This window comes from Pollicipes pollicipes, unplaced genomic scaffold, assembly GCF_011947565.3.
Source record: "Pollicipes pollicipes isolate AB1234 unplaced genomic scaffold, Ppol_2.1 Scaffold_4295;HRSCAF=5057_pilon_pilon_pilon, whole genome shotgun sequence".
In the NCBI taxonomy this organism is placed as follows: Eukaryota; Metazoa; Arthropoda; class Thecostraca; order Pollicipedomorpha; family Pollicipedidae; genus Pollicipes; species Pollicipes pollicipes.
The window spans coordinates 27504919-27532885 of record NW_023596461.1 but is presented as its reverse complement, the minus strand read 5'-3'; the positions used below and the strand labels follow the sequence as shown (position 1 = coordinate 27532885).

General features: G+C 49.9%; 3 protein-coding genes and 1 long non-coding RNA gene across 4 annotated transcripts in view; 2 read left to right on the top strand and 2 right to left on the bottom strand.

Moving 5' to 3' along the window:
* Positions 1-2: 2 nt before the first annotated feature.
* LOC119097382 (transcriptional repressor CTCF) lies at positions 3-9383 on the top strand (the record flags this gene model as incomplete). The annotated part of the gene is made up of 13 exons (XM_037220428.1): positions 3-49; positions 2237-2349; positions 2657-2754; positions 3068-3259; positions 3763-3855; positions 4733-4851; positions 5165-5334; positions 5637-5773; positions 6322-6472; positions 6867-7018; positions 7457-7819; positions 8685-8819; positions 9216-9383. Coding segments are annotated over exons 2-13 (1872 nt in total), but the record flags the coding sequence as incomplete, so codon positions are not given.
* A 1-nt stretch (position 9384) lies between these two features.
* LOC119096340 (uncharacterized) lies at positions 9385-10853 on the top strand. The gene is made up of 2 exons (XR_005094056.1): positions 9385-9509; positions 9932-10853. It is a non-coding gene; the product is annotated as an uncharacterized LOC119096340 (long non-coding RNA).
* Positions 10854-12113: 1260 nt separating this feature from the next.
* Positions 12114-18682, bottom strand: LOC119097381 (cuticle protein 7-like). The gene is made up of 3 exons (XM_037220426.1): positions 18677-18682; positions 18205-18438; positions 12114-12188 (listed from the first exon to the last, which is right to left on the bottom strand). The coding sequence occupies exons 1-3, from the start codon at positions 18680-18682 to the stop codon at positions 12114-12116; spliced, it is 315 nt and encodes a 104-aa protein (XP_037076321.1).
* Positions 18683-20703: 2021 nt separating this feature from the next.
* LOC119097380 (cuticle protein-like) overlaps positions 20704-27967 on the bottom strand; it is a 63097-nt gene continuing 55833 nt past the window's right edge. Inside the window, exons 8-10 of the mRNA XM_037220425.1 lie at positions 26151-26318; positions 22048-22150; positions 20704-20732 (exon numbers count right to left, since the gene is read on the bottom strand). Of these exons, the coding sequence (XP_037076320.1) occupies positions 20704-20732; positions 22048-22150; positions 26151-26318 (300 nt within the window). The remainder of the gene's footprint in view (positions 20733-22047; positions 22151-26150; positions 26319-27967) is intronic.

The window sequence follows — 27967 nt, the reverse complement described above, 5'->3', positions numbered from 1 at the left end:
ACGTCGAGAGGGCGCTAGTTTGGATTTATTGGGACGAGGGATGTTTGGGGTAGGATGTGGAATGCATGCTTCGAATTATGCGAAATGATGGCCAGGTTCGTCTTAACGCCGTTGTACAGTGGTACATATCGTGATACATAGAAGGCACCCTAGGTTTTCAGTGTCATAATTCCGGTTCTGGCCAATGGTAGGGGCACTGGTGCATCAGTCACAGACTAGGTGCGATTGGGAAACGAATTGGAGCGGTTTGGGTGCTGTTATAAAAAAAATATGTTGGTTGAGAATGAGATGTGGACTTAATTTGTGTGTTGGCTGTCATTTCTTTATCATTATCCACATATGAGGAGAACCCTGGGTATCCCCATGGCATTGGTGTGATCTATTGGGGAAACAAGGCCAAGGATATTTGCAAAGTGCATTCAGTTTGCAGCTTAAATAGCTCATCCATTGTATTGTTTTGTGATTCTGAGAAAGAATTGTAATGATGTAGCAGGGCTTACTTTTGGGTAATGGATCTAGATTACCTAAAGCAAACAACTAGTTTATATCTTTGCAAGCAGTTTACAGTAGCAGGAAGTATGTTCACCCTTTTCCTCATTCCAAACTAAGGTTGGGGTAGATGTCTAGTGCAGTCTTGAAAGAGATAGTGTGACTAGTGTCTCATTTTTAGGCTAAAACATGTAGTTTTAGACTATTTGGCTGGTCTGAATTGTGGGTTATTACCTTAAGGAGGTAGGCAGACTAGGTTTGTTAGTGGAGCAGGGAACCTCATGAAGTTCACTCAGATCTATGTTCTTATCTTTTCCATGGCCGGTAATTGTGCTTAGCATCACATGAATTGTGGGTATTGTGTGATCCAGGTCACAGTTGTTTATTTATATATAAATGCTGTAAGCAGTTCCTGAGGGAAAGCAAAAGGGCTGTCACTGTAGTTTTGATGTAAAATAACTGCTGAACTCAATGTTATCCAGCATGCAAGAACTGAGAAGGCTAATCTAGTCCAGTGCCAGATGTCAATAAGGGTCTTATATAAACTGGGACCAGCTCTGCATGAATTCAATATTAATCATGGGCTGCATGTTGAATGCATAGGAACACACCAAATGCCACCAGTTTTGGTTAAAAATGGTAAGCTTATGCAGGTAAGCTTTTTGCAGCAAACCTGACCAGAGTCAGATGTGGCTGGGTGATGTGAACCAGCACTTGAAGGGCTCTGGATAAAAAGCCTTGGCTGTGATTCAGCAGGACAGACTCAGGGTACCATAAGTCCACTATTTTGGTTTTCTGCCCCAAAATTTAAAAAAAAACTACCCAGAATTTGTATTTTGCCCAAGCCCTGCCACAAAAGGAACTAATCAAGGTCTGCCACATTCTGCAGGCCGCACCAGCTGAGGAGGATTTCTAGCAGAGTCTAGTCTTGACCGCTTGACTTCTTGACTTTGAGGTGCTGCATAGCCTGTTCCTCTTCTCTGGTCCTGTTTGGTCCTGTCCAGTGTTGTCTAATCCTATCCAGTAACTTGCAGTCATATTGATTCCTGATTGTATTCAATCTCACATGGTGATGTCCAGTTCTATTCATTTCTAGCTGGTCCCTTTCCCATCCACCTTGTGTTCAGACCAAGGAACAAAATCATCTTCTTCTTGCCTTTTGATGTGGCAGCCTGTCCAAAGGTTTTAGATTTTTTCAGTTTTGAGCTATTTTGTTTTTTAGCTTTGGCTTTGTGTTTTTTAGGCCTTGGCTTTTGCTTTTACTTCAGTTATGTATAATGCAATAGTTTACTTTGGCTTACTCATCAGTTTTGTATAAATGTTGAATCATTACTCTGCCATTGGGCTTATGCAATTTTAACCAGTTTCAGCCTTGTAAAGAGCTGACCATAAATTATGCTGCACATTTTTGATAATTTATCAATGTGCCTCCCTTGCCCATTTACCAGTTACACATTGGTTATGCTGGACAGAACCCCTCCCCCTGGTTACACTGTAATAAGCATAAGGTCTCAAAAGGGTTATGCCAGGTTGGTCCCTAGTTGAGGTAAAGGATCAGGACAAATGATAAGAGTGATGCTTGTTAGGGCAAGATGCCCTGATTTGATACAAAAAGAAGGGACAGGCTGGTTGAATGATAGCAGCATTGCTTAAGTTTGGTGTAATGTGTGTGCACATTCTGTGAGTATGTTGTTATTTTGCTGGCCATGCTACCTGTAGTGAATTCTGACAGTGCACTGTTTCACAGAAATTCCTGCTTGTGAGCCATGGCAATGGAAGGCCAGGCTGAGAATATGTCTGATATCCAAAATTATCTGGATAACTTCCAGAAGGAGATCCAAACCAACCAACATGAACAAGGTATGTGTACATATGGTTATGGTGCTGATATGATCTATTATATTTATATATATATATATATATATATATAAATATATATATGTATGTATATATATATATATATATGTATATATATATATATATATATATGTATATATATATATATATACATATACATGTTTTTTACATCTGAATGTCTGAAATAGCCTTCCATGCCTGCATCAAACTTGGTGTTGTTTGGATACATGGCAAGGATATGACAAATAATTACACTGAAACCATTTTCTGCTAGAACTTACCTGTTTGTGACTCAATGCTTGTTCCTCAGGGGCAGGTGAAGTGGGCCAAGTGTACATGGACCAAAATGGGCAGTATTTCATTCGTCAGGAACCTGAGCAGCAAGTCACTAACTCAGGAAGGCCTAAGGTGAGTTGTGAAGCATTTTTATTGCATTTCAGTTGGAGATGTGTGGTCAATAATGTAATCCAAACAGCACATTATGTTGAGGTCAAGATTGAGCATATGCTGTACCTGCTCAACCTTGGCTTCTTAATCGGAACTGTGGAACTGCTTACTGCTGTGTGCTGTCAGTTGTAAGCAGGTGTTATTCGTTCTGCCCAGCCCTGAGATCAGGGACACCTTCCGTGCTGTGCGTATGGCCGTCGAGTGAGCCTGGATGGCGGTCACCCGTCGCCTCCCGCTCCTGCGACTCTCGGGTGACCGGCGCCGGCGCCCGCAGCGATCGGTGACGACCCGTGCTGCCGCCGCCGCCGCCGCTGCCTCAGCCGCCGCCGGCACCGGCGGCGGTGACGCGGGCGTGGTGCAGCTGGCTGGCGCGCAGGCCGTGGCCGGATCGGCCAGCTACCAGACGGTCACCATCGTGCCCTCGGACGCCAACTCGGACGAAGTCAGCTACGTCCTCATCGTGCAGGTGAGCTGGGTGGCGTGCGGTGCTCGTGGCAGGAACGGCGCGGTAGATCGCTGGCGTGAGATGGTCATGGCGTGTTTGGCTGGGGTGTTCTTCCATTGGTCCACTATTGGAGTGGATGGATGAATGATGATCATGCTGATGATTGGTAGCACATGGTGTTGTACTGTGCAGATGTGGATGCTCGGCCGGCACCCCAGCCCTCCGCCAGTACTGTCTCGCGAGCTAGTCCCTGGCACGAAACTAAGCAGGAAAATTCCTCACAATCAGTATGGGCGGGCGGACTTCGACTGGACAGGGCTTGACCGAACCCGGTATCACGAAGTGAGGGCTGTGAGGGCTATAAGGCTGTGCAGGGAAACAAGTAGAGGGGGTGGTCCGCGCCGCCTTGACTGGCAGACCGGTTCATGGCTGTGCTGCCGGTGCACGTCTTCTGAACCGGGGGTCCGATATGCCCGCCGCGCGCCGCGTGACCAGGTGACAGCCGACGGACCGGTGTTCCACAGCCGGACGCGGAGGAGGGCCAGAAGGAGGAGCAGGACGACCAGGACATCGGCGTGTACGACTTCGACGACGGTGACGAGGCCGAGCATGAGGAGGTGAGCACGCGCTCGGCGTGCGCCGGTGCGAGTCTGCTGCTGCCGACCGGCCGCCTCTGACCAGTGTCTGGCCGGATGACGATGGGATGCGATGGCACAGTGGAATGGAAGAAGACCTGAGGAGCTCTGGTGATGCTGTAGCTGGAAGGAGATGTTGGTTTGAAACGACGGGTCTTTAAGAAAATGAATGGTGGTCGAATGCTGTCATTTGTAGACGTATTTCGCCAATGTGATATGTGATATTTGTCAAATACTAGCTTTCCGGCTGTGGTTCACACAAAGACTGATTTCGTTGTAAGAACCCTATTAAATTCATCTTATGGTGTGTTTATGGCCGTGCTGTGGCTCACACCACATGTATCGTCCCATTCCTTCTATTGTCTGGTTTGCTTAGTCTTGCTATAATGTTAGCACAATAACCTATGCATATGTGAACTTCACCGACTTCACCACCTCCGCTCCCTGGCGCATGGGTTGTGGTCTGGCTAGAGGCTGGGTTTGCTTTGCCTCATCTTCATTCTGGTGTGAGCACCTCGGCTCTCGTACATTGTGCCCATTATGTGAAACACGTGACTTACTTTCATAGTGAAGTAAGTCACGTGACTCACGTGACTTACGTGACTTACTTTCATCTTGGGCACTGATCCAGTTACCCATAAGAAGCTGGGATGGGAAAATTCCACAATGTAAGCTCAAATCTGTTCTGAAAGATTTTGGAGGAAATGTGAATTGAATGAATCAAACCCTTTTTTGAAAGTGCATCCTGCATGTAAGGTGTTTACCTTCTGCTTTATATGTTCGCCGCATATGCACACCACAAAACTTCACGTGTATAGCACCTTGTGTTTTCACGTGCGAACTTTCCGCCCGTGTTCAGGAGGAGTCGGGCGACGAGGACGACAAGCGGAAGCTGTCCCGCATCGTCACCCGCAAGTCGTCGCAGACGGTGTCCCAGGCGCACATGTGCAGCTACTGCAACTACACCAGCCCCAAGAGGTAGGGTGGGACGTCTCCGTGTGTTATCTTATGATTGAGTTGTTGCATGTCTCGCAATGACGCGGCGGTTGTATCTCAGTCCTGAAGCAACTCGCCGTGGACCCAATGTTCCTTGTATGAACTTCCTGTGGGTCAGGACTTTCCCCGCTAGTTTGCGGCTGTTCATTCATACCCAGAGCCCTGTTATGCATAGTGGTCGCGGCAGTCGGGCGGTCTGTGGCGCACCTGCGCCGGAGGGCGTATTGGGGCGGGCGCGGGCCGCCGGGCGGTGCGGCGCGCCCGCTGACCCGCGCCGCCCCCGCTGCGCCGCCAGGTACCTGCTGTCGCGCCACATGAAGTCGCACTCGGAGGAGCGGCCGCACAAGTGCTCCGTCTGCGAGCGCGGCTTCAAGACTCTGGCCTCGCTGCAGAACCACGTTAACACGCACACCGGCACCAAGCCGCACTGCTGCAAGTTCTGCGACGCCAACTTCACCACTTCGGGTGGGTGCGGTGCGCGGGCACCGCCTGGAGGGCGCGGTGACCCCTCAGGCGGCGATGACCTGGTCTTGTGCGATCCAGTGCGCGGGCATGATCTTCGTCCAACACCGACAATGGTACATGGTGCCCATGGTAGCCTGTAAGTTTGTTTAGGTCTGCCTTTGCATTCCAGTTTGTTCACGCCATCGAACATTGTCCTTATTGCGGGGTACATTGGACGCCTGAATTGTCGCGGAGGCTGAGCCATCGGGTGAGGTCAGAGGCGGACCGTCCTTGTCTGACTGGCCCCTGTACCTTGTGCGCAGGCGAGCTGGTGCGCCACGTGCGCTACATCCACACCAAGGAGAAGCCGCACAACTGCACCGAGTGCGAATACTCGAGCGTCGAGCTGAGCAAGCTGCGCCGCCACATGCGCTCCCACACCGGCGAGCGGCCCTACCAGGTACGTGGCGGGCCGGCTGTCGCGCGCGTTCCGCCGGCCGCCCAGCTGGCGCCTGTGTACCGGCTGGCTATCGGACGTATGGCAGGGCCCTTATATGGCCATGTGGCATGGTTAGTGCGATTGTAACAAGTAAAATGCGAGTGCATTGGTAGGTTCTGAGTGGAACGGGTCTGCGTTCGTTGTATGCGTCTCTCACGCGTCTCTGCGATGTGACATTAATGCCTGCCCGTTGGTTCTTTCGCGCCTCCATTGTTTCGTTCAAGTGTTCGTTCATTCGTCAGCCAGCCAGCCAATTCAGTCTGATTGTGTGCTCCTTCAAGTTTATTTATTGTAATATCAGGGACGCTGTTCTTGATCTGATGGCGGCTGTCAGTTCGGAGTCACCAGTGCCACTATCGCGCCGACAACTGATGTGTGCGGTATCGATCGCCGGCGCCTGACCGCCTGACCGCTCCGGCAGTGTCCGCGCTGCTGGACCGTGAGACATGTGACGCACGGTCACATGTGGCGTGTGACCGGCGCATGATACGTGACCGCCGCCCCGGCAGTGTCCGCACTGCACGTACGCCTCGCCGGACACGTTCAAGCTGAAGCGACACCTGCGCATCCACACGGGCGAGAAGCCGTACGAGTGCGACATCTGCGGCTCCCGCTTCACGCAGAGCAACTCGCTCAAGGCGCACCGCATGATCCACTCCGGTACGTCGTCGGCATGTGCTGGAGCGCGTCATGCTCACTCGCAACACTGGACGCTGGTGTGTGGTGTGCCCATTACCGCCGGGGCAGGCTGTAGACTGTTCGTGGCTCATTCGGAGTCTGTTTCGCTCTCAACCGGGCGATAAGGCCCGATAACTGTCGGACTCGGGCACTGGTAACTGCATCTTGCTGAGCCGCTGAAATTGGGCGTGCGGTGACGGCCAGCGGTCCGACTGACCCGTGGCTGTGACTGGTTCGGTGACGGCCAGCGGTCCGACTGACCCGTGGCTGTGACTGGTTCGGTGACGGCCAGCGGTCCGACTGACCCGTGGCTGTGACTGGTTCGGTGACGGCCAGCGGTCCGACTGACCCGTGGCTGTGACTGTGCTTGGCTCAGGTGAGAAGCCGTCTTACCACTGCGAGCTGTGCCCGACCACATGCGGCCGCAAGACGGACCTGCGCATCCATGTGCAGAAGCTGCACACCTCCGACCGGCCCATCAAGTGCAAACGCTGCGGCAAGAGCTTCCCCGACCGCTACTCGTTCAAGGTATGTACTTCACAGTGTACTGCGCTGGGCGATTGGTTGTGTGAAGTTGGTATTCATAGTGTGCGCGGGTCGGTGCATAAGAAAGTAGTCACCAAGCTGCTGGTTACATTATGCTTTCCCGCGTTGCGACTCGGTGTAGTTTGGTGGAATGCCTCATGCCTTTTGGAATAGCGTTCGCTCAGTTCAGCGATATCCCCGCCATCAGCTGGATTGCAGGGCATCAGTTGGCCAGAGGGCGTGTCCGGAGCATTGATGCTGGTACACTGACTGTTATTAACGCACATTTTGTCTGTGGGTGAGGGCAGCCATAAAGGCACTGCATGTCGCAGTGTGAGCTGCTCATTTTCATATTCCGTGATCGTGGCAGTCTTAGTAATGTTCTGTGCCATTTTTCTGTCCACCACACCCTAGTCACTAACGCTGCCCGTTTTTTTTCAGCTGCACAGCAAGACGCACGAGGGTGAGAAGTGCTTCAAGTGCGACCTGTGCCCTTACACGTCCATCTCGCAGCGCCACCTGGAGTCTCACATGCTCATTCACACGGACCAGAAGCCGTTCGCGTGTCAGCACTGCGACCAGTCGTTCCGCCAGAAGCAGCTGCTGAAGCGGCACGTCAACCTGTACCACAACCCGAGCTACATCCCGCCGCAGCCGCGCGAGAAGACGCACGAGTGTCCCGAGTGCGGCCGCGCCTTCCGCCACAAGGGCAACCTGATCCGTCACCTGGCCATCCACGACCCGGAGGCCAGCGCCGCCGAGAAGCAGCTGGCACTCAAGCTCGGCCGCGAGACCAAGGTTTCGGTACGTGCGGGTGGCGGCGGCGGCGGGCGCGGCAAGGTGCGGCACGACCGCGGCCGGAATGAAGACGGGGGGGGGGGGGGGAGGGCGACGCTGCACTTCGCCAATGCGCTTGCTTGCAGTGCACGGTGCTTCGCGGCATGACAGGGATATGGCACGTCTGATATCTATCTATCTATCTATCTATCTATCTATATATATATATATATATATATATATATATATATATATATATGCAGAACCGTGCTGGCCATTCGTTTTGGGGTACGTTCGTAATATTGTCAGTAGAATGCACCAAAAGTGGTAGCTGCGAACATCATAGAACAGCGTTTTGACCCCAACGAATGTTGAGGATCTAACATCACGGTTTTTGCACTTTGTGTTTGATTGCACTAAAACGTGTCATAGTGGAGAGTACCGAGTATTTGCCTCGTTTGGGGTCTTCCATGTTAATGATGGCAAAATTTGCAAAGTCGTTACAGCGGAAATAGTTCGCTTGTAGAGCAAATGAAAGTATCACATGAGTTTTGGAAGTGAGTCACGCTTTGCTTGCATCTATCTTGTTTTTGTTTTTTTAGGTAATGACAATACCTGTCAGAATGCACTGGGAAAGGATGACAGATATCAAACAATATGACAGATTTCTTCAAGCTTTTTACATCTGAATAGGGGTAATGAGCCGCGGCTCTCAGGCACCAGCCCACTCAAAGCTGTGCAAATGCTAACTGTTGTGTCGGCTCCTCTTGATATGCTCGTCTGATATCGCAGGCCACCCGCTGCCCTGTGTGTACCGTACGGTACTGTGCTGAGCGAGCCAGCTGACCTGCCAGCTGACTTGTCAACTGACCTGCCAGTCCGCTACCCGCAGCTGCTTGGCAACGAGCCGATGTACCAGGACGAGGACGACATGATGACCGAGGACAAGGACCAGGCGCAGAAGATGGTGGCCGTGCAGGGCCAGGACGGCCAGCAGTACGTGGTGCTGGAGGTCATCCAGCTGCAGGTACGGCTAGCTTCAGGCCTCGGTCCAGATACGTCGCCGCGCCACCGCTCGTGGCCTATTCCGCCCGCAGTCTTATGACCAGCTCGGCTGTTGGGCGACAGGCTGCACCGTTGTGAGCTTTCCCAACCCGGTGCGCACGTTTGTGTGCGTGTATTTCAAAGCTGTTGTGTGGACGGCTAATGCAGTAAAGGCTCATATTTATCACCATCGCTCCTGTGATCGCTGCCGTCATGAACGTGTTAGGGATAGTCCGAGCAGCATGCCAGTGAACCAGTCACCACCATGCCGTCACGGCCGCCGTGTACGGCCGTGGCCGGTCTGGTGCGCTCCCGCTCCCGGCGGGCGACGGAGTCGCGGTTGTCGCCGCGTCACAGCTGCCGCCGCCGCCGCCGGCAGGACGCCAACGGCGAGGAGCAGACGGTGGCCGTGGTGCCGGACTCGGCGCTGGGCCAGTCGGGCACCGGCATCGACATGCTGTCGGCCGCCGCACCGGCCGCCGCCATCGACGCCGGCGCGCTCTCGGCCGAGGTGAACCTGGCGGACGGCCTGCCGGCGGGCCTGCAGCTGCCGGCGGCCGGCGGCGCCGCGGCGCCGCCCCGCCGGCCCGGCACGCCCGGCGGCCGCCGCCGTGTCGACGACCACGCCGTCCAGAAGAGCAAGCAGGACATGCAGAACTGCTTCGGCTTCGATGTGAGTGGGCCGGGGCGCGGCCCATGGGAGGGGCCGCTGGGGAAGAGCTGGGCTCTTGCGTTGGATGGCAGGGTTAGGTTGGAGGTTAAGGCTCAGGTGAAGTCCGGTTGGAGACGATTAGGAGCAATCTTGGTATCGAGGACGTTAGCCGCGTGGATCTGATATTCTTGACCAAGGACGGTAATGGTCTCTGGCTCTGTCGAAGATTTGGTTGGGTGAGTGGGTGTTGGGTGCAGGTGGGCGGTAACTTGTGGCAGTGTGTTCTGACGGACAGGCCAGAATGGTGACCCATGGTTTGGTGTTTTGCGCTTTAAGGGAGAGGCCGAAAGATGATGTGGAAGGAGGGGTGAGCTTGAGCTTGTGCAAACGCCTTGGCTTCCGGCGGTAAATTGTCATTCCGTAACTCTCGATGGGTTTTTCAGGACGACGAAGATGTGGATCTGCTGGAGAAGAAGGATATTTTTTGAGGCATTTTACTACGTGGTGACTGGTGCCCCCCATCTAGTGAGCTTTTTTACAATCTTTGTGGGACCGCCCAGTTCTTAGTTAATGCGCAAAGGGAAGCCTCGGTTCCATTCCATAAGACATTCTCGACTGAAATTTGGTGTCTCAGTGTTTTCGTTGCGTACTAGACAGTGGCGAATATTGCATGTCTGCAGTTGGATTTGTTCGATTGCGTTCTGGGTATTTCCTTGGTAAATCTGGATGGCCCTGGGGGCGGTGTGAATGATGTGATGGTTGTATGTGAATGGTTTTCTTTATCTTAGATCTGTTAGCAATGTGCAACACAGACGCAAAAGTACCTCTAAAATACTGGGGTTCGCGGAGTGAAGCCAAACATGATGCTCATAATGCGATTGCGGTTCCCGCGAAGGAGAGGAACAACACCGACAGACGTCCATCCAATTAGTGGCGGAGGCCCAAAACATCCTCGAGAACTTGTTTTGACCGCTAATTGGTGGTGCGTCTGCTCCAGCTCCGAATAACCTGAGCAGCTCATTTTGTTTTCCCCCAAAGTAAATGCCATTTGAACCTGCATGAGAGGGAATGCCAAACGCGTGGGGGCCGGCCGAGTTAGAAGACGGCGCGAATTCGTAGGCTAAGCTGCACACAGAACGGTACGCCAGCACCCAGCTGGCGCGGCCGAACTGTACTCGTTTGGCACCTATTTGTCGTTCGTGGTGGTACAGGCTGGTTTCTGTGACGGTTTATGAGTGCCCTACATTCGGGGGCGGCCGGAGCGATGCGGCTCTTGTGAATAAGCGTTCTGGCATCGCCGTCGCCGCGGCCGCCTGGCTTTGGATGTATGTACGCGCGCGATAAATAAACGTTGGAAAATCGCTATTCTGTCTGTTTTTAAGACGATACCCGAATGACTGAATGCTGAGCATTATGGTGGGCCGAAAACATCATCTGACGGAACGTCTCGGTAACTTGTTGAAAACAGATGACGATCCTTGAGACTGTGACATACAAAACAGATAGTTAATTGGGCTAGCGCATCTCAGTTGATCACCCTTGCAGGAGGGCTTCCGGCGGTGCAGTTTCCTGTGCTTACGCAAGCGGAATAATTGATTCGGGTATTGATAAAAGCACTGCACTCAATCTTCACAACGTACAACTGCAAAGCGGTTTACTTGACGTGCAAATCGATCGAGTTGTGCCTGTGGGTAGCTTTTGAGCCCGGATGGGCCGCATTAGCAATGCAAGTAACTGACAAAGAGCAGGCTTAAAAGACTCCACGTGCCGTTGTGGCCGCATGTCTGCATGTGCGAGTCACTATGTTCGTACATCTCACAGGTGGAGAGGTGCAACTTTCGCCTAAACTAACCGCGTTTTCCCGCTCTCAGCTGGTTAACTTCCGAACCACATATGCTGAAGTTGCATTATTTGATAAGGCTACCGATGCTCTACAATTAGACGACGGTGCTCTGTTTCAGAATCGATCACTTTCCTCTATTTTCGGGCTGAGGTTTGCGCGGTAATAAGATCATGTCTTTATTCAGCGCCATCTCCGGTGTTCGCTGACTCGAACACTATTTTCACGCATCTCTCCACACTTTGCGTGACGTGGAAAGTCAGGCGGTTTTCGAGAGACTTCACGAGCGGCATCAACCTTGACAGCACTGAAGACAGCACTCTCAGGCGGTTCCGTCACGATCGGAACACGGCCCCAATCGATGATCTCAGGAAAGCCCAGCGCACTCCAGACTAGAGGCTCCCTAAATGTGCGCGACGCCTCCGATTTCGGTCGCTGCCTGGTGTCCAGTATCGGTGCCACCAGTCTTTGTCGCATCCCTCTGTTCCCGCATTTCCCTGTGTGTATATGTATCTGTTATATTGCACATAGAATCTATCCCCCCCACCAAAACCGATGGAGAATACTCATTGCTCCATCTCACCCATTCGTTCCACTAGACTCTGTCTTATCCTTGTTCTCGCATTTCCCTGTGTGTATATGCATCTGCTATATCGTACATAGAATATGTCCTCCCACCAAAACTAATGGAGGATACTCCATGTCCCATCTCACCCATTCGTTTTGTTCTTCCCCCTGTCCACGCGCCTCTTCCCACCTCCGGTGTGTTTTCTCACCACGTTGTCTCAGTTCTGGGTAGCCACAAGATCAAAGTCCACCAGCAGTGCCAGAGCAGCCAGAGCAACCGCGACTCTGTCGGCCTGCTTGCATCGGTCGCACTCACAGGACACACGGTCACACAATGGATGAGAAGCATTTCGGTCCGACTGTCGCAGAGGAGCCTCGTGTTACCTCAAAGTCGCATTCACTGCCTCCCAGCCTTGAGTGAACCGAAGGAGTCCCAATGTTCTTCGGTGCGTCATTTGTCCTGTAAACAGCGTCTGAAGACGTGGCCATATCTTGCCCGTTCGATTCTTCTTCTTCATTTTTACCTTTCTGCTCTCTAGGCTCCGGGTTCGCCTTCTTTCAATACCAGACACACCTGGCTGTCTCCTTGTCTTTGATCTCTCAAAAATATCCATTGAAGAGAGGTTGTTTTCCTCTCGCTGCCGTCAAGCACAGCACCGACAGCAGCAAATATCTCGTGCAGGAGCAAATATCTCGTGCACCGACAGGAGCAAATACCAAACAGCGCGATCAGCAAGTGCGGATAATTATTCTTGCCTTCGGCATGTTTGCCGTGCCTTTGGTGCTTTGGTTGCTTTCAGTTGATTATATCTACGTCTGAGCAAGCATACATTGTAGTGTGTGATTTCAGGCGCAAAACGGATGACATGGAAGAGCGGCCTTCTGGTCTCGAATTTCGGTAGCTTATGTCACTTCTGATACAAACGGGAAACGCTTCCGTTTCCACCTAATAGGCTTGTTTCAAAATGTTGTGTTCGGGCTTGCCTTTTCTTCATTTACTTGTGTCACTGGCGTCTGCAACTTTGAGAAATACGCCCCCGGGCTCTGTGTCACAGAAATAACGGGAAGGACTTACTCGTGTTGATATGACGCCAACCCTCATTTATTGAGAGTGCACGTGGCTGAGATTCCCTGCAAGAGCTAAGCGAATCAGACTAAACCACATGCGAGGATAAGCTTACCACCTCTACATGCACACTAACTTTGGTTGATTAAGTTGTTTGTCCGGTTGTCGTCGGTGGCGGTGCGAAGTATGCTGTCATCGCGCGCACGTCACGCGTCACCACCACTTTTCACGGCACCCCGGTCACAGAGAGCTGTTTCTGAGGATTATGTTGGTAGCCGCCATTGTTTGCACCACCTTTCACCCGCAGATATAGCGCACGCATTTGGTTTGGTTTTTGGATTAGAGCCCTTTCGACCAGACATGATCATTTCAGGGCTGTGGGATGGAGGAAATGGTTAACGATGGTACAGACGCGCATGCGCCTGGGGGGGCCAACCGCCGAGCTGTAATCCGCGCATGCGCGGGTACTCTGTGCCCCCCCCCCCCCCCCTCCCCTCTTCCCACGGGGCTCTCGGCCCACTCGTGGCTGACGCACGCAGTCTGCCCTGGACAAGCGGGGTGTCGCGAGGATGCAGGATGAGGCGAGGTGGAGGCTACGAGGGACGGATGCGCATGCGTTTGAGTGATCGACTTGTATAAATTGGCACCACGGCGCCGTGCAAGCGATACAAATCAGCGATTGGCGACGTTCTTGACGAAATGTTTGCGTTCCTCTGGAATTAGTAAAGGCGGTAACGCTCAAATGCTGATACCATATCACGTGACGGCATGAAAACGTGGAATAGGTCTTATATCGCCACGTTGTATCTTGCTCGTGGTGCAATAAACAAAGTCCTCAGCTATTTCCATCATTCAGGCACTTGGTGAGACTGTATCGATCCCGTAAGTCCACCTGCTCAGACCATCCCAACGTGCGTAAGATGAAGGAATCTGTCTCACCACTACCGCATTAAACCTGAAGTGATACAGGGTTCGAATCATACTTTGATATTCATGTACATAGATGCGTGCAATACGCGCGAATGTACTGTGTTTTCTCTTACGAAACCTGTGAAAGTGACGTAACGTAGTGTGGTTACTTGGTTCTGTTCCAGAACGCCCCTGCTTCAGGACAGTAAAGCACGAGTGTTTTGTGGACCTGTACCTGGCTGCTAACCCATGCTTAATTATTCAGGCGCTATCGTCTTTCCTGCGATGCCAGACATCCACACGGCGTTTGTTGGTCGGCTGACCCGAGCTGCGTCGAATGCTTCATACACTTGCTCAGTCACATGCGTATCAATATATTACTTAAGATACGTTGAATCGCACCACAGACATATAATACACCCATAAACGGGGACTCACTAGGTCATCAGTACATACATACATAAACAAAACAAATAAACACAATAAGCTCAATGGAGGGCGCTTTCTAATAAGACTTGGAAGACGCTCCGTTAGTTTCAGCAGGCTCGTGAGAGAGAGCAGAAGGCGTGTAAAATTGAGCAGCCTTGTAAGAGGGAGAAGCAGGAGCGTAGGAGCGAGCTGGGGCGTAGCTGGCCTGCTTGGGGTACTGGGCTTCCCCGTCGTAGGTGACCTCGGCGTTGTAGCCGCCGTAGCCCTGGTTGTCAGCCGTGTACTTGACGTGCTGGACACGGCCGTCGGGCAGGTTGACCGAGTAGTATCCCTGCACGACCTTGTTGTCACTGTTCTCGTTCTGGGAGAACACTGAGTCGCTGTAATAGTCGTTGACGGCGTACGCAAACTGGTACGGCTGGGTGTAGTACCCCGGTTTCTTGTACGAAGAGGCGTAGGAAGGCGCCCGGCCGGACGCCGGAGCTGAGACGTGGCTTGGCGCCGGAGCAGAGGCGTGGCTTGGCGCCGGAGCCGAGACGTGGCTTGGCGTCGGAGCAGGAGCGTAGCGGGGTGCGGGTGCCTGGCCGTAGCTTTGGGCCGCAACCACCGACAGAACAGCGGCGAGAACGCAAATCTGAAAAGAGATAACTTTTTTATAGCGCGCCTTAGTGCAAATGACAACCACCTTGATATTGTGTAAGTTGTTAAGTGCGTTTGCGAGGAACGCTATTCACATGGATAAGTCGGCAACTTCTCTTTTCGGAACAACAACAGTACCCTTCTGCTATTGTTTCGATAAAGGTGCGTTTTCGAAATGTCAACCCATCTATATCTTCACTCTCTTGGTTTTTATCCGAGGAATAAGGCTAACAGATTTATATTGAGTCGTTTCTGGCATTAACAAGCATGCAGTGCTGTACTGTTTTGACCTCTCAGTTGACCTCACCTTCATGGTGCTCTCAGTGTGGTCCGGTGGGTGACTGATGCTCTGTTACTGGGCTGGTTGCCTTATATACGATCTGTTGAGGAGGGCGGTGCCGCTTTTGCTGCCAATACCTCTCATTTTCCCACGGAGCCGCCGTGTGTGTGTACATGCAGAGCTGGGTATGCATGTCGTATAGCTTCGAGGAGATCAGGCATGTTACGCAAGGCATGGGGTGTGGAAAGCATGGTTGTCACCATTTGAGGTGCGTTGCCATCGAAAAATGTTAACTGCGTGGCCTTTGTAGTTTTGGCCCTTCGATAATCGGTACAGAAATCGGGTAAGATAATCAACAGCTTGGTACACAATACGATTAGCATTGCCTTTGCTTTGAGTGTTGTCGAAACCACCCTTTGAAGCGATGGATCACTCATCGAAAAAAATTATGATTTATCTTAAAATCTTTATTTTCAGTGCCGGTAATGGAAACTGGGACATTATGGATATGTGAGGTGTGTCCCAATGTTGAATAGTACACCGATCGTAATTTCTTCCTTTGATATATTCGTTCTGCCGGTTTTGAAAAATTATGTGCTCGCATGTGTGATGTACAGGTAGAAATCTTATATTCATAACGACGTAGAACATTTTAGTGTAAACATGGGTGTCTGCGTAGAGCTATGCTTGTAGAAGGTATCCGTCCCTTCACGCTGTCCATGTACACTCGATATGCCACACATGCATTTTGAAAAGCTGTTGTAAAACTATGTTATGTAGGCACTACTGAATATTGACTTAGGTCAGATGTGAAATTTCATGTCAGGTCAACGGTCTAAAGGCGATTGTTGAATTGCCCTTGCGTTTATTTCAAGACAAAGCAAAGTTTATCAATATGGAGAACAGCGAGAGAAAATTTTCCGAAGCTGTAAAATCCCACGCGCACAGGTGGCCAGTTGAATACCCTTCGTTCATGTGGGCGCCAGTTTGACGCCCCTCACCGGATATCGAGAACTAAGATACCCAGAGACACCAACCTCACAGAGAGGGAGATCATCTGCATTAGAGTTTACTTGGGTCGAAATTTCAGGTTCCTGGGCAACGACCCTGGGGAATGGCCGATGACAAACACCGAATTGGTGTCCAAAAAGCACCCACACCTCCGCATGCAGCCGCCGTGAACCTAGATGATCTAAGCAAGAGGTCAGGTGTGTACATATAAGACTAGTCCCGTTGTGTGACCCCTATATGGTCAAGATGACCCAGATCCAAAGATATTGCTACCATTTTTCCATTCAAATTTGCGTCAGCGGTTACGCCAGGCGGTATGTTCTAGAAAAGCGCAATGTTGGCCTGGGTCATTTTAGATCCGTATCGTACTGTATTCCTTTGAGACGTCTATGGAACACATCTGTTGCGCTCTCTGTCATTAATAAATTCAAAATGAGAGTCGGAAACTCCCCTTAAAGCAATCTTTCGAGAAAAAGTAGGTCAGCTTTCACCACGGTCTGGCCTTCACACCTCACCCTACGTCAATAGTATTTGTTGTAATTATAAATTCGATCGCCTTACTGCCTATAAAAACATCCCAGATATGAATGGCTTCGTCAGACACTCCGATGTTGCATCAGATTAAATGATACCCCAGAGATGGCCTTCGCTGACATCCACAGCCTTACTTTGACCTGTTACAGGGCAGCGACCTTACACGGCACATGTATTTTTTTTTTGCCAAATGATTCACTACTCAACGCGTACAGAGGTGCAGCCGCACCGTTCGGAAATCATTCTGGAACATACCTTTGGGTGGGGAGAGGGGGGAGTACACTGACCCCACACGGGCGCGTCCTATGTCTAAATTGCATGACCTAGGAACGTGTCAAGTCCGGTCACGTAAGTCCAAACTTGCATGAAAAACCCTTGGATGACCTGAACCTTCAAAGGCCACCTCTCTGTTAACACTGCACTTAAGTGGCAAAGAACGTAAGATCATAAAGGAACCTAGCAACCCATTTGGAATGCATTACTTCCAAAGAATAAGCGTTATTTGTCACTTTCGAGCAACATACTACCTCATTTAAATGCCCAATCCTCGTAAGGCGACGGTTACAATACGAGTGGTATAACGTTTGAACGGAGCTCCTAAAGTGAGACGTGAATGTGTTGAATATATTCGTGATATCTTGTGTTCTGCTTCCGTAGTTTTGTGACAGGAGATGTGACGCAGCATCAACTCGTGTGTCCATCCCAGTGCATTGCTGCTTAGGAAGAGTACATCGTGAGTGTTCTGTAACATTTACCGATTCGCTAATCCGTTGTTTTTCCTCACGTGACATCATCCTTCCTGCACAGCAGGACCTAACCGCCAAGTCTTCTTTTTCTTTGGTTGGTCAAGCCGAGCTGTTCCGTTCGTGCCATATCTTTGCTCTCTAGCGTACTCCACAGTACATTACTTATGATATATAGATACATCGCATTGTTTTATATACACTGGATACACGCATAAACGAAACAAAACGAAAGGTCAGCAGCACGCTTCATTCCTTAGTGGACGTTCGCTAATATGACTGGGAGGGAACTCCGTAAGCTTCAGCGGGGTTGTAAGAGGCAGCAGCAGACGTGTAGGAGGGAGCGGGGTTATAGGACCGAGCAGATTTGCAGGAGGGAGCCACATGATGAACACATATACATTTAACTCAATTGTAGACTTTTCCTAATACGAATGGGAAGGAGATCCGTAAGATTGAGCGGGTTCGTAAGAGGGAGCAGCCGGCGTATAAAAGGGAGCGGAGTTGTAAGAACGAGCAGATTTGTAGGAAGGAGCCGGGTGATAAGAGAGAATCGGCTGGTGGGAGCGAGCAGCAGGTCGGTAGGAAGGTGCTGGCTTGGAGGGGACAGGCTGATAAGAGGGAGCGGCAGGAGCGTAGGAGCGGGCTGGGGCGTAGCTGACCCGCTTGGGGTACTGGGCCTCTCCGTCGTAGGTGACCTCGGCGTTGTAGCCGCCGTAGCCCTGGTTGTCAGCCGTGTACTTGACGTGCTGAACCCGGCCGTCGGGCAGGTTGACCGAGTAGTAGCCCTGTACGATTTTGGTATCGCTATTCTCGTTCTGGGAAAACACCGAGCCGCTGTAATGGTCATTGACGGCGTACGCGAACTGGTACGGCTGGGCGTAGTACCGCGGCTCCTGGTACGACGGGGCGTAGGAAGGCGCCCGGCCGTACGACGGAGCCGGGGCGTGGCTTGGCGCCGGAGCAGGAGCGTGGCGTGGGGCTGGTGCCTGGCCGTAGCTTTGGGCCGCAGCCACCGACAGAACAGCGGCGAGAGCAAAGATCTGAAATGATGTAACGTACTGTATAACATGTTCTTTGGCGCTGTAAATGGCGACCGCTGATAACGGTCCACAACTGTGTAAGCAAGCATGTTCCGGTGCGCTGACTTGGCCCCTCAGTTGACCTCACCTTCATGGTGTTCTCAGTGTGATCCGGTGGATAACTGACGCTCTTTTCCCGGCCCGGTGGCCTTATACACCAGCTGTTGTGGAGGGTGGGGTCTCTCGTGCTGCCAATCGCCCTCACAGTCTCATGGTGGGGCTCCCGTGTGTATGTACGTGCAGAATTGGGTGTGCATGTCGTATGCCAAACCTCCGTAATAAAGCAAGTATTTTGTGCAAAGCAGGGGAGTGTGGGGCTCATGGTTATGACTCGTTGCGCTGTAATGCCAGCGAAAAGTATTAGGTGTAAAGTCTTCGTAATTTTCCTCATTGATAATCACCACATACATTAAGTACGATTATCGTCAGCTAGATACAAAATACGATTAGCACCTTGTTTATGTTGTGTGTCGCCGAAACAACCGCTCGGGAACGAGTTAAACTAGTTAAAAAACTATATTTTTCGGTGCGACGTTCCTCGTTTTCGTAATAACATCCGTAACTCGGAGGCTGGTTCCAGAATGTCCGGAAATGGTTTGCTGTATTCAGCCATCACTGCACATGCAAGACAGACTGTGTCGACCATTGCAGTGCGTTGAACTTTCAAATTTATGCTGCTGCCTTGGAATTACACAATCAACTGGTAGGGGTCAAGCCTCACATCAGGTACTGCTTAGCGTGGACTTTGATCCAAGGGACCGATTACTTCAAAAAAGCTTTGATTACTCCTACAAATTGCAATTTTTGTAGGCGGTGTGTTTTCAGTTCCGTAACTAGAAACTAAAAAATGATGAATACATATGCTGATTACTTATGTTGAAAAGTGCAGCCGCCGTAATGTATTCCCTTCATGCATTTGTTCTGATCGTTTTGAAACATTATATGCTAGTAGTTCTGGTGAGCAGGTATATATATATATATATATATATATATATATATATAAGTATGCATCTCATAACAAAAATGTCGTTCAACATTGTGTTGTAGAGATAAATATCCGCATGGAGCTGTGTTTACAGAACGTGCCCCTCTTTTCATGTGGCCCACATAACTTCTTTTGACATGGCACTCAAGGGTGTTTGAACGAATAATCAACTGGACAAGAGCAGCGCTAGCTTAAGTGCTCTGTCTTCTCTCAGGAACGCGCAGGTAAACTGTGAAAGATCTATCACACGGTTAAGGAAAGCGCAGGGAACAAGACGTTTTGGAAAGCTGTTGGAAGGTTACATTATATAGTCACTATTGAACAGTGACTTGGGTCACACGTGAAATGTCGAGATAGATCAACGAAATAAAGGCGATTGTTGGATTGGCCTTTCAATGATTTCAGGAAAAAAACAGCCTTGATCAGTGTAGAGAACAGCATTTGTAATTTTTCCAAAGCTTTAAGACATCTGACTTTAACACGCGCTCTGGTGGCCGGTAAAAAAACCTTCACTCGTATGGGGGTCAATGTGAAATTGCCACTGTGTTTGAAAGCTTAACATAGCTAAGAGACCCCAAACTCTCGGAGGGGAAGGAGTTGGTCTATATTAGAACTCACGCGTTGAAATTGGAGGTTCCTAGGCTATCACCTTGTGGCATGACCGGGATCAAACGAGGGATTAGTGTCCAAGTGTTTCCTGACCTCATGCCACCGCCGTCAACCTACTTCCCTGCTCCAAGCAAAGGGTGGTTGCTGTTTATACAGGACTGTTGCGATCGCTGTCCTTAAAAAGCAAAAATAAGTCCCCGAAACTACCACGCATGACAAGCTCTCGAGAAAAAAAGCAGTTTAGGTTTCATCCCGGCCTCATCTCCATACCTGGCCATAGGTCAATGAAATTTGTTGCAATTATAAGTTCAGTTGGTCTTTTTTCCTATGAAGATATCTGAGAGATGCATTGCTTTGTCTAACACTTCGAAGTTGCATCAGATTAAACCATTCCTCAGAGGTGGCCTTCGCTGACATCCAAGGTCTGAAAGCGACTTCCCATAGGCCATCGACCTGTCAAAGTACATATCATTTGTTACTAAATGACTCATTATTCTGTTGCATACAGACGTTCAGCCGCGCTAGGCGGAAATCCGCTTGGAGAAAAACCCTGAGGACAGACAGGTTGACAGACGGGTTGATTCAACCCGAACCGCTGTTTATGTCTAAAACACATGGCCTTGGAACTTCTCTCATTCGGTCACACATGTTCAAGCATGTCTAAAATAGCCTTTGGATAACCCGAACCTTCAAGTGCCACTAAGTCGATAACAATGCACCTGATTTTTAAGAAATGTTGTAAAGCAGAAAAGGAAGCTAGCAGTCGATTGTAAACCTGCTTCTCGCGAAGACAAAATTATTACTTTGCACAAAATGACACTTTTTTATTTCCATCACTCGTCGTGGGGCGATGATAAGAATTCGCGTGGTGCAAAGTTCGAATGGAACTCCTGGAATGGCGTACGCAAATGTGATTAATACAATTGTGATACGTTAAGTCTTGCCTCCGGCGCTTTGTGATGGGGATGTGACGCAGCATCAGCTCTTATGTCCATCACAGTGCACTTCTGTTTAGGGAGAGCTCAGCGCAAGCGTGTTTTAAATATGCACCTATTCATTCATCCCTTTTTTCTCACGGGCCATCATCCTTACCAGGCGAAGCAAAACCTCACCACTACGGTTTGTTGGCCGGTCCAACCAAGCTGTTAGGCTGGTGCAATATCACTGCACATTAGCGTACGTCACAGTATATTACCTATGATATACGCATACATTGCATTGTTCCATATGCACAGGGTCCACGCATCATCAGAATATACGCATACATTGTATTGTTCCATATGTACAGGGTCCACGCATCATCAGAAAAACGATAGGCTTTAAACACGCTTGAGCTTAAATAAACACACTTAAACACGCTCAGTTCATGAGCACACCTCACTTATCACTGAGTTACCTCTAATACGACTGGGAAGGAGCTCCGTAAGCACCAGCGGGCTCGTAAGAGGGAGCGGGGATGTAAGAACGAGCAGATTTGTAGGAGGAAGCCGGCTGGTAAGAGCGAGCGGCAGGTCGGTAAGAGGGTGCTGGTTCGTGGGAAGGGACAGGATGATAAGAGGGAGCGGCAGGAGCGTAGGAGCGAGCTGGGGCGTAGCTGGCCCGCTCGGGGTACTGGGCCTCGCCGTCGTAGGTGACCTCGGCGTTGTAGCCGCCGTAGCCCTGGTTGTCAGCCGTGTACTTGACGTGCTGGACCCGGCTGTCGGGCAGGTTGACCGAGTAGTAGCCCTGCACGACCTTGGTGTCGCTGTTCTCGTTCTGGGAGAACACCGAGCCGCTGTAATGGTCGTTGACGGCGTACGCGAACTGGTACGGCTGGGCGTAGTACCGCGGTTCCTGGTACGACGTGGCGTAGAAAGGCCCCCGGCCGTATGGCGGAGCCGGGGCGTGGCTTGTCACCGGAGCAGGAGTGTAGCGTGGCGCCGGAGCAGGAGCGTAGCGTGGCGCAGGGGTGTAACTGGGTGCTGGTGCCTGGCCGTAACTTTGGGCCGCAGCCACCGACAGAACAGCGGCAAGAACGAAGATCTGAAATGATGTAACGTACTGTATAACATGTTCTTTGGCGCTGTAAATGGCGACCACTGATAACGGTCCACAACTGTGTAAGCAAGCATGTTCCGATGCACTGCCTTCGCCTCTCAGTTGACCTCACCCTCATGGTTCTCTCAGGGTGATCCGGCGGATGACTGATGCTCTGTTCTCGACCTGGTGGCCTTATATACGAGTCGTTGTGGAGGGCGGGGTCACCCGTGCTATTAATAGCCTTGACATTCCCATGATGAGGCCGCCGGGTGTATGCACATGCAGCACAGGGTGTGCATGTCGTATGCCAGAGCTCCGTAGAGATCAAGAGTTTTGTGCAGAGCATGGGAGTGCGCAACTCATGGTTATCGCTCATTGATGTGTGATGTCAGTGGAAGTTGTTAGCTGCATGGTCTTTGTAATTTCTGCCCATCGATTACCACTACATAAATCGAGGAAGATTATCATCAACTAGGCACAAAATACGATCAACACTTTGTGTTGAATGCTGCCGAAACAACCATTGCGGAGCGAAGGAATGATACATGACGCGTGGATGACGACGGCAGAACACCATGACATTCAGCTAAGTGCTTTGCTCTTCGTGTTTATGTTTTTGTCCGTAATTGCTGAGGGTGGGTCCAGGATCACACGAAATGGTTCCCTATGTTCAGCTAATATTTAACTGGCAAGACGGACCGTGTCGAGCATTGCTGCGCGCTCAGCTTTCACCTCCACAATCTGCTGCTGACGTGGCAGTGCGCGTTTGGATGGTTGGAGTCGAGCCTTACGTCAGGCACTGCTTATCGTGACATTCGATCCCAGGAACCCATCCATGGATACAGTTAAGATTATTATTAAGACTTGCAATCCCCTTTTTTGGAGTCTTTTCGGTGCCGCCAATAGAAGCCAGAAGATGATGAATATGCAAGATGTTTCCCGGTGTTGAAAAGTACACCCGCCGTGATTTCTTCCTTCGATGCATTTGTTGCGCTGGTTTTGAAAAAAATGCGTTGGGATGTCTGATGCACAAGTATATACGTGCCTTATAATGATACGGTCGTCGAACATTCCGCTGTAGAGATAAATATCCGCATGGATATTCATCTCTACAGCAGGAGCTATCTTTGCAGAATGTATACGTCGCTTCATGCTGTCCACATACGCTTCCTTTGATATGACACTCCATGGTGTCTGAATGAATAGTAAGTTGAACAAGAATGATGTTAATTGAATTGATCTGTCTTCTCTCAGGAACACTCAGGTGTATCGTGGAAGATCAGCTGTATGGGAACGAAAAGACTACGGAACAAAGCATTTTGGAAAACTGTTCGAAAATTATACCTTGTAGGTACTGCTGAAGGGTCGTTTAGCTAACATGTGAAATGTCATGTGGGGTCAACGACAGGACTGAAAAAGTGCTTTTTTGTCACCGACGAAATTTGGAGCCGTCTGAATTGTCCCCTGGAGTCAAACCTTTCAGAAAGCGTGGGAATATATATCTAAGTGCAACAAACCACAAAAAGCAAAAACAAATTAAAAGCGATGTGGCATAACAATCGAACATTTTCGTTTCGGGAGTTCATTTGCAAGTTTTTTTTTTTTGCGGGCCATCAACCACTGAACGATGGTTGAGACTAACCTAACAAGATTATCAGAAAAAGGCATACTTAACATAACCAGCCTAAAGGCGTATAGTTTTCTATTTTGTAGGTGGGGTGGGGGGATGGGGTGGCATTGACCTGCTAACCAGGGATGCAGGTTCCTATTGTTGGCTATTGTTTTTATCCATATTCTTCATTTACCATACTTTGGGGGTTGAGCCACCAAAAACGAACTTTGAGAAACTACACTACAAGTATCTTGCGGTCACTGTCTTAAGTAAAATCAGAATAAGCAACCGAAGCTAACTCGTACAGCAGGTTCTGGAGACAAAATCAGATTACTGTTCACCTGGATGTGATCTGCATACCTGACCATAGGGCAATGGAATTTGTTGTAATTATAAATTGAATTGGTTTATTGCTTATAAGAACACATCAGGTGGTGATGAAACAATGGTGATTAGCCTGTCAAGGTACATGCAATTTTTTAACAAAATGATTCACTTCTGAATTGTATACAGACGTGCATCCACACCGTTCGGAAATCAGTGTGTAAAATTACCTGGACAGGGGGTGGGGAGTGCGGGTTCAGATTGATTCAACCGAACGTGTGTTTATGTCTAAGTCATTGAGACGTGTCAAATCCGGTCACGTAAGTCCAAACTTGGCTAATCTAGCCCTTGGATGGCCTGAGCGTTCAAAAGCCACCACTACGTTAACAATGCACTTGAATGGTAGAGTGGCATTCATGAGAAAAAGGACTCTAGCAGCTGATTTGGAATTCTTTTGTTTCGAGAAATTAAAGTCATCCATTACTCGAGCAAAATGGCACCTCTTTTAACCACGCTCGGGTGGGGGTCAACTTGACCACCCCCGAGAGTTTTCTGCAGTGATTTCCGAACGGGGCGGCATAGCCATGCCAAATTTTGCATAGCTATAGGCATTTGAACAGCGGATCGCTTGGTATCAGAAAATTAGATGCACTTTGTAAGGTTGCGGACCTATGGCAGGTCGAATCAGGCCATGGATTTGGCGAAGTCAGTTTCTAGGGAATCGTTTAATCTAATGGTGCAACGGAATGTTCGACGAAGCCATGCATCTCTGACACACTTTCTTAGGCAGCAGAACACTTCATTGATCAAATTCTATTGAGCTATGGTCAGGTATGAAGGTCAGACCGAGATCAGAAAAAAGCTGCTGTATTACTTTAGGGATTGCGTTATGGGATAGTTTCTGGTGCTCATTTCGGGTTTACTGATAAGAGACACCGCATTAGACATCTTGCATGGACTTCTTAAGGCGCATAATAGGTTGCTGACCTAAAATGACCCTGGTCAACGTTTCGTTTTTAAGGACATACTGCCTAGCGTAATCTTTGTCGCTTATTCAAATGCAAAACTCTAGGCAGTCTTGCATTACTTTGGTCACCATGACCTTGAAAGGTCAAAGAAGGTCACCGACTTAAAATGAGCATGTGACGTTTTGCTCACAATATGATCTATGTTTTGGGGACCCTTTGGGGGCAGACTTGGAGTTTGACAATTTTTGCCCTTATTTGACCCGATGGTCACGACCCCCTCTCTTTGCCCTAAGTGAGTTCACATGCAGTTCAACATACGCTGTGAATTTGGTGTCTCGAGATCTCTTAGTCCCTGAGATCTCAGGGGAGGGGGTCTTAAATCAACCCCCACCCGAGTGAGGGGTATTCAACCGACCACCCGGGCGCGTGGTAAATTTCCCACTCCTTGTAAGGCTATGATTAGAATTCGAGTGGTGCAAGGTTCAAACGGAACTCCCGGAGTGACGTACATGAATGTGATCATTACACCCGTGATGTATTGTGTTTTGCATCCGTAGCTTTGTAATAAGGGAGGTGACGCAGCCTCAACTCGTGTGTCCATCACAGTGCACTGCTGTTTAGGGAGAGTTCTGCAAACGTGCACCCAAGTGTTCTGAAAACGTGCACCTCTTTGCTAATCCTTTGTTTTTTTTCCTCACGTCCCATCATCCTTCCTGCGAAGCCAGACCTGACCATTCCAGTTTGTTGGTCGGTCGAGCTGGCTTGTTTCGTTTGTGTGATAACTTTGCACAGTAGCGTACGTCACAGTATATTACATCTGACGACTGCATTCATAGCATTGTTTTATATATAGGATGCACGCAACAACAGGAAAACAGTATCCTATACGCACGCTTGATTCCTGAATGGGCGCTCGCTAATACGACTGCAGAGAAGCTCCGTGTGACTCAGCGGACTTGTAAGAGTGAGCAGCAGGCGTGTAGGAGGGAGTGGGGCTGTAGGAGCGAGCAGGTTTGTAGGGGGAGGCTGGCTGATAGGAGCGAACCGGCTGATAAGAGCGAGCAGCAGGTTGGTAATAGGGAGCAGCAGGTCGGTAAGAGGGAGCTGGTTCGTAGGAGCGAACAGCCTTGTAAGAGGGAGCGGCAGGAGCGTAGGAGCGGGCTGGGACGTAACTGGCCCGCTTAGGGTACTGGGCCTCCCCGTCGTAGGTGACCTGGGCGTTGTAGCCGCCGTAGCCCTGGTTGTCAGCCGTGTACTTGACGTGCTGAACCCGGCCGTCGGGCAGGTTGACTGAGTAGTAACCCTGTACAACCTTGGTGTCGCTGTTCTCGTTCTGGGAGAACACTGATCCGCTGTAATGGTCGTTGACGGCGTACGCAAACTGGTACGGCTGGGCGTAGTACCGCGGCTCCTGATACGACGATGCGTAGGAAGGTGCCCGGCCGTGCGACGGAGCCGGGGCGTGGCTTGGCGCCGGAGCAGGAGCGTAGCGGAGTGCCTTAGCAGAGGCGTAGCGGGGTGCGGGTGCCTGGCTGTAGCTTTGGGCTGCAGCCACCGACAGAACAGCTGCGAGGACGAAGATCTGAAATGACGCGACGCACTGTTAGACTTTTTTGGCGCTTTAAACGACACCACTGATAACGGCCCACAAGTGGTGTAAACAAGCTTGTTGTGCACTGACTTGGCCTCTCAGTTGACCTCACCTTCATAGTGCTCTAAGTGTGATCCGGTGAATGACTGGTGCTCTGATCTCGGCCCGGTGGCCTTACATACTAGCAGTTGTGGAGGGCGGTGTCGCTCGTGCTGCCAATGACCCTCACATTCCCATGACTGGGCTGTCGTGTGTATGTACATGCAGAGCTGAGTGCGCAGGTCGTATGCAAGAGTTCCGTAATAAAAAACTTTTTTGCGCAAAGTATGGGAGTGTGGTACTCATGGTTATCACTCATTGAAGTGGGATGCCGGTGAAAAATATAGGCCGTATAGTCTGTGTAATTTTGTTCCCATTAATAATTACTACATAAAGCAAATTAGATTATCATCAACTCAATGCAAAATACGATTAACACTTTGTTTATGTTGGGTGTTTTCGAAACAACCGTTTGAAAGCTAGTTGAAACTATTAGAACAACTGTATTTTTAGTGGCACACTCTTCAGTTTCCATAATATCCGTAACTATGGAGGCCGGTTCCAGAATGTCCCAAAATGATCTGCTGTATTCAGCCATCACTTCACATGCAAGGCGGACCGTGCCGATCATTGCAGTGAGTTGAACTTTCCAGATTATGCTGCTGGCCTGAAATTGCAGGATTAACTGGTAGGAGTCCAGCATCACACGAGGCACTGTTTGGGCTGGACTTTGAAGCAAGGAACCCATTCGTTCAGAAAATTTTGACTAATCTGACAGATTTCCATGTTCGTATTCAGTGTGTTTTCAGGCTCGTCAGTATAAACTAGAAGGTGATGAATATAAATGATGAGCCCTGATGTTGAAAAGTGCACCCACCGTAATTTGTTCCTCTCATGCATTTGTTCTCATCGTTTTGAAACATTATGCGTTAGTGTGGGACAAAACAAAAAAAGGAATGAGAGAGAGAGAGAGAGAGAGAGAGAGAGAGAGAGAGGAGAGAGAGAGAGAGGAGAGAGGAGAGAGAGGAAGAGAGAGGAGAGAGAGAGAGAGAGAGAGAGAGAGGAGAGAGAGGGAGAAGAGAGAGAGAGAGATGCAGGGCCAGAGGGGGGGATATATATATATATATATATATATATATATATATAGCTATAAGTATATATATGCATATATACATATATATATATATATATATAGATATATATATCGATCTTAGAGTTCTGCCTCTTCTTTT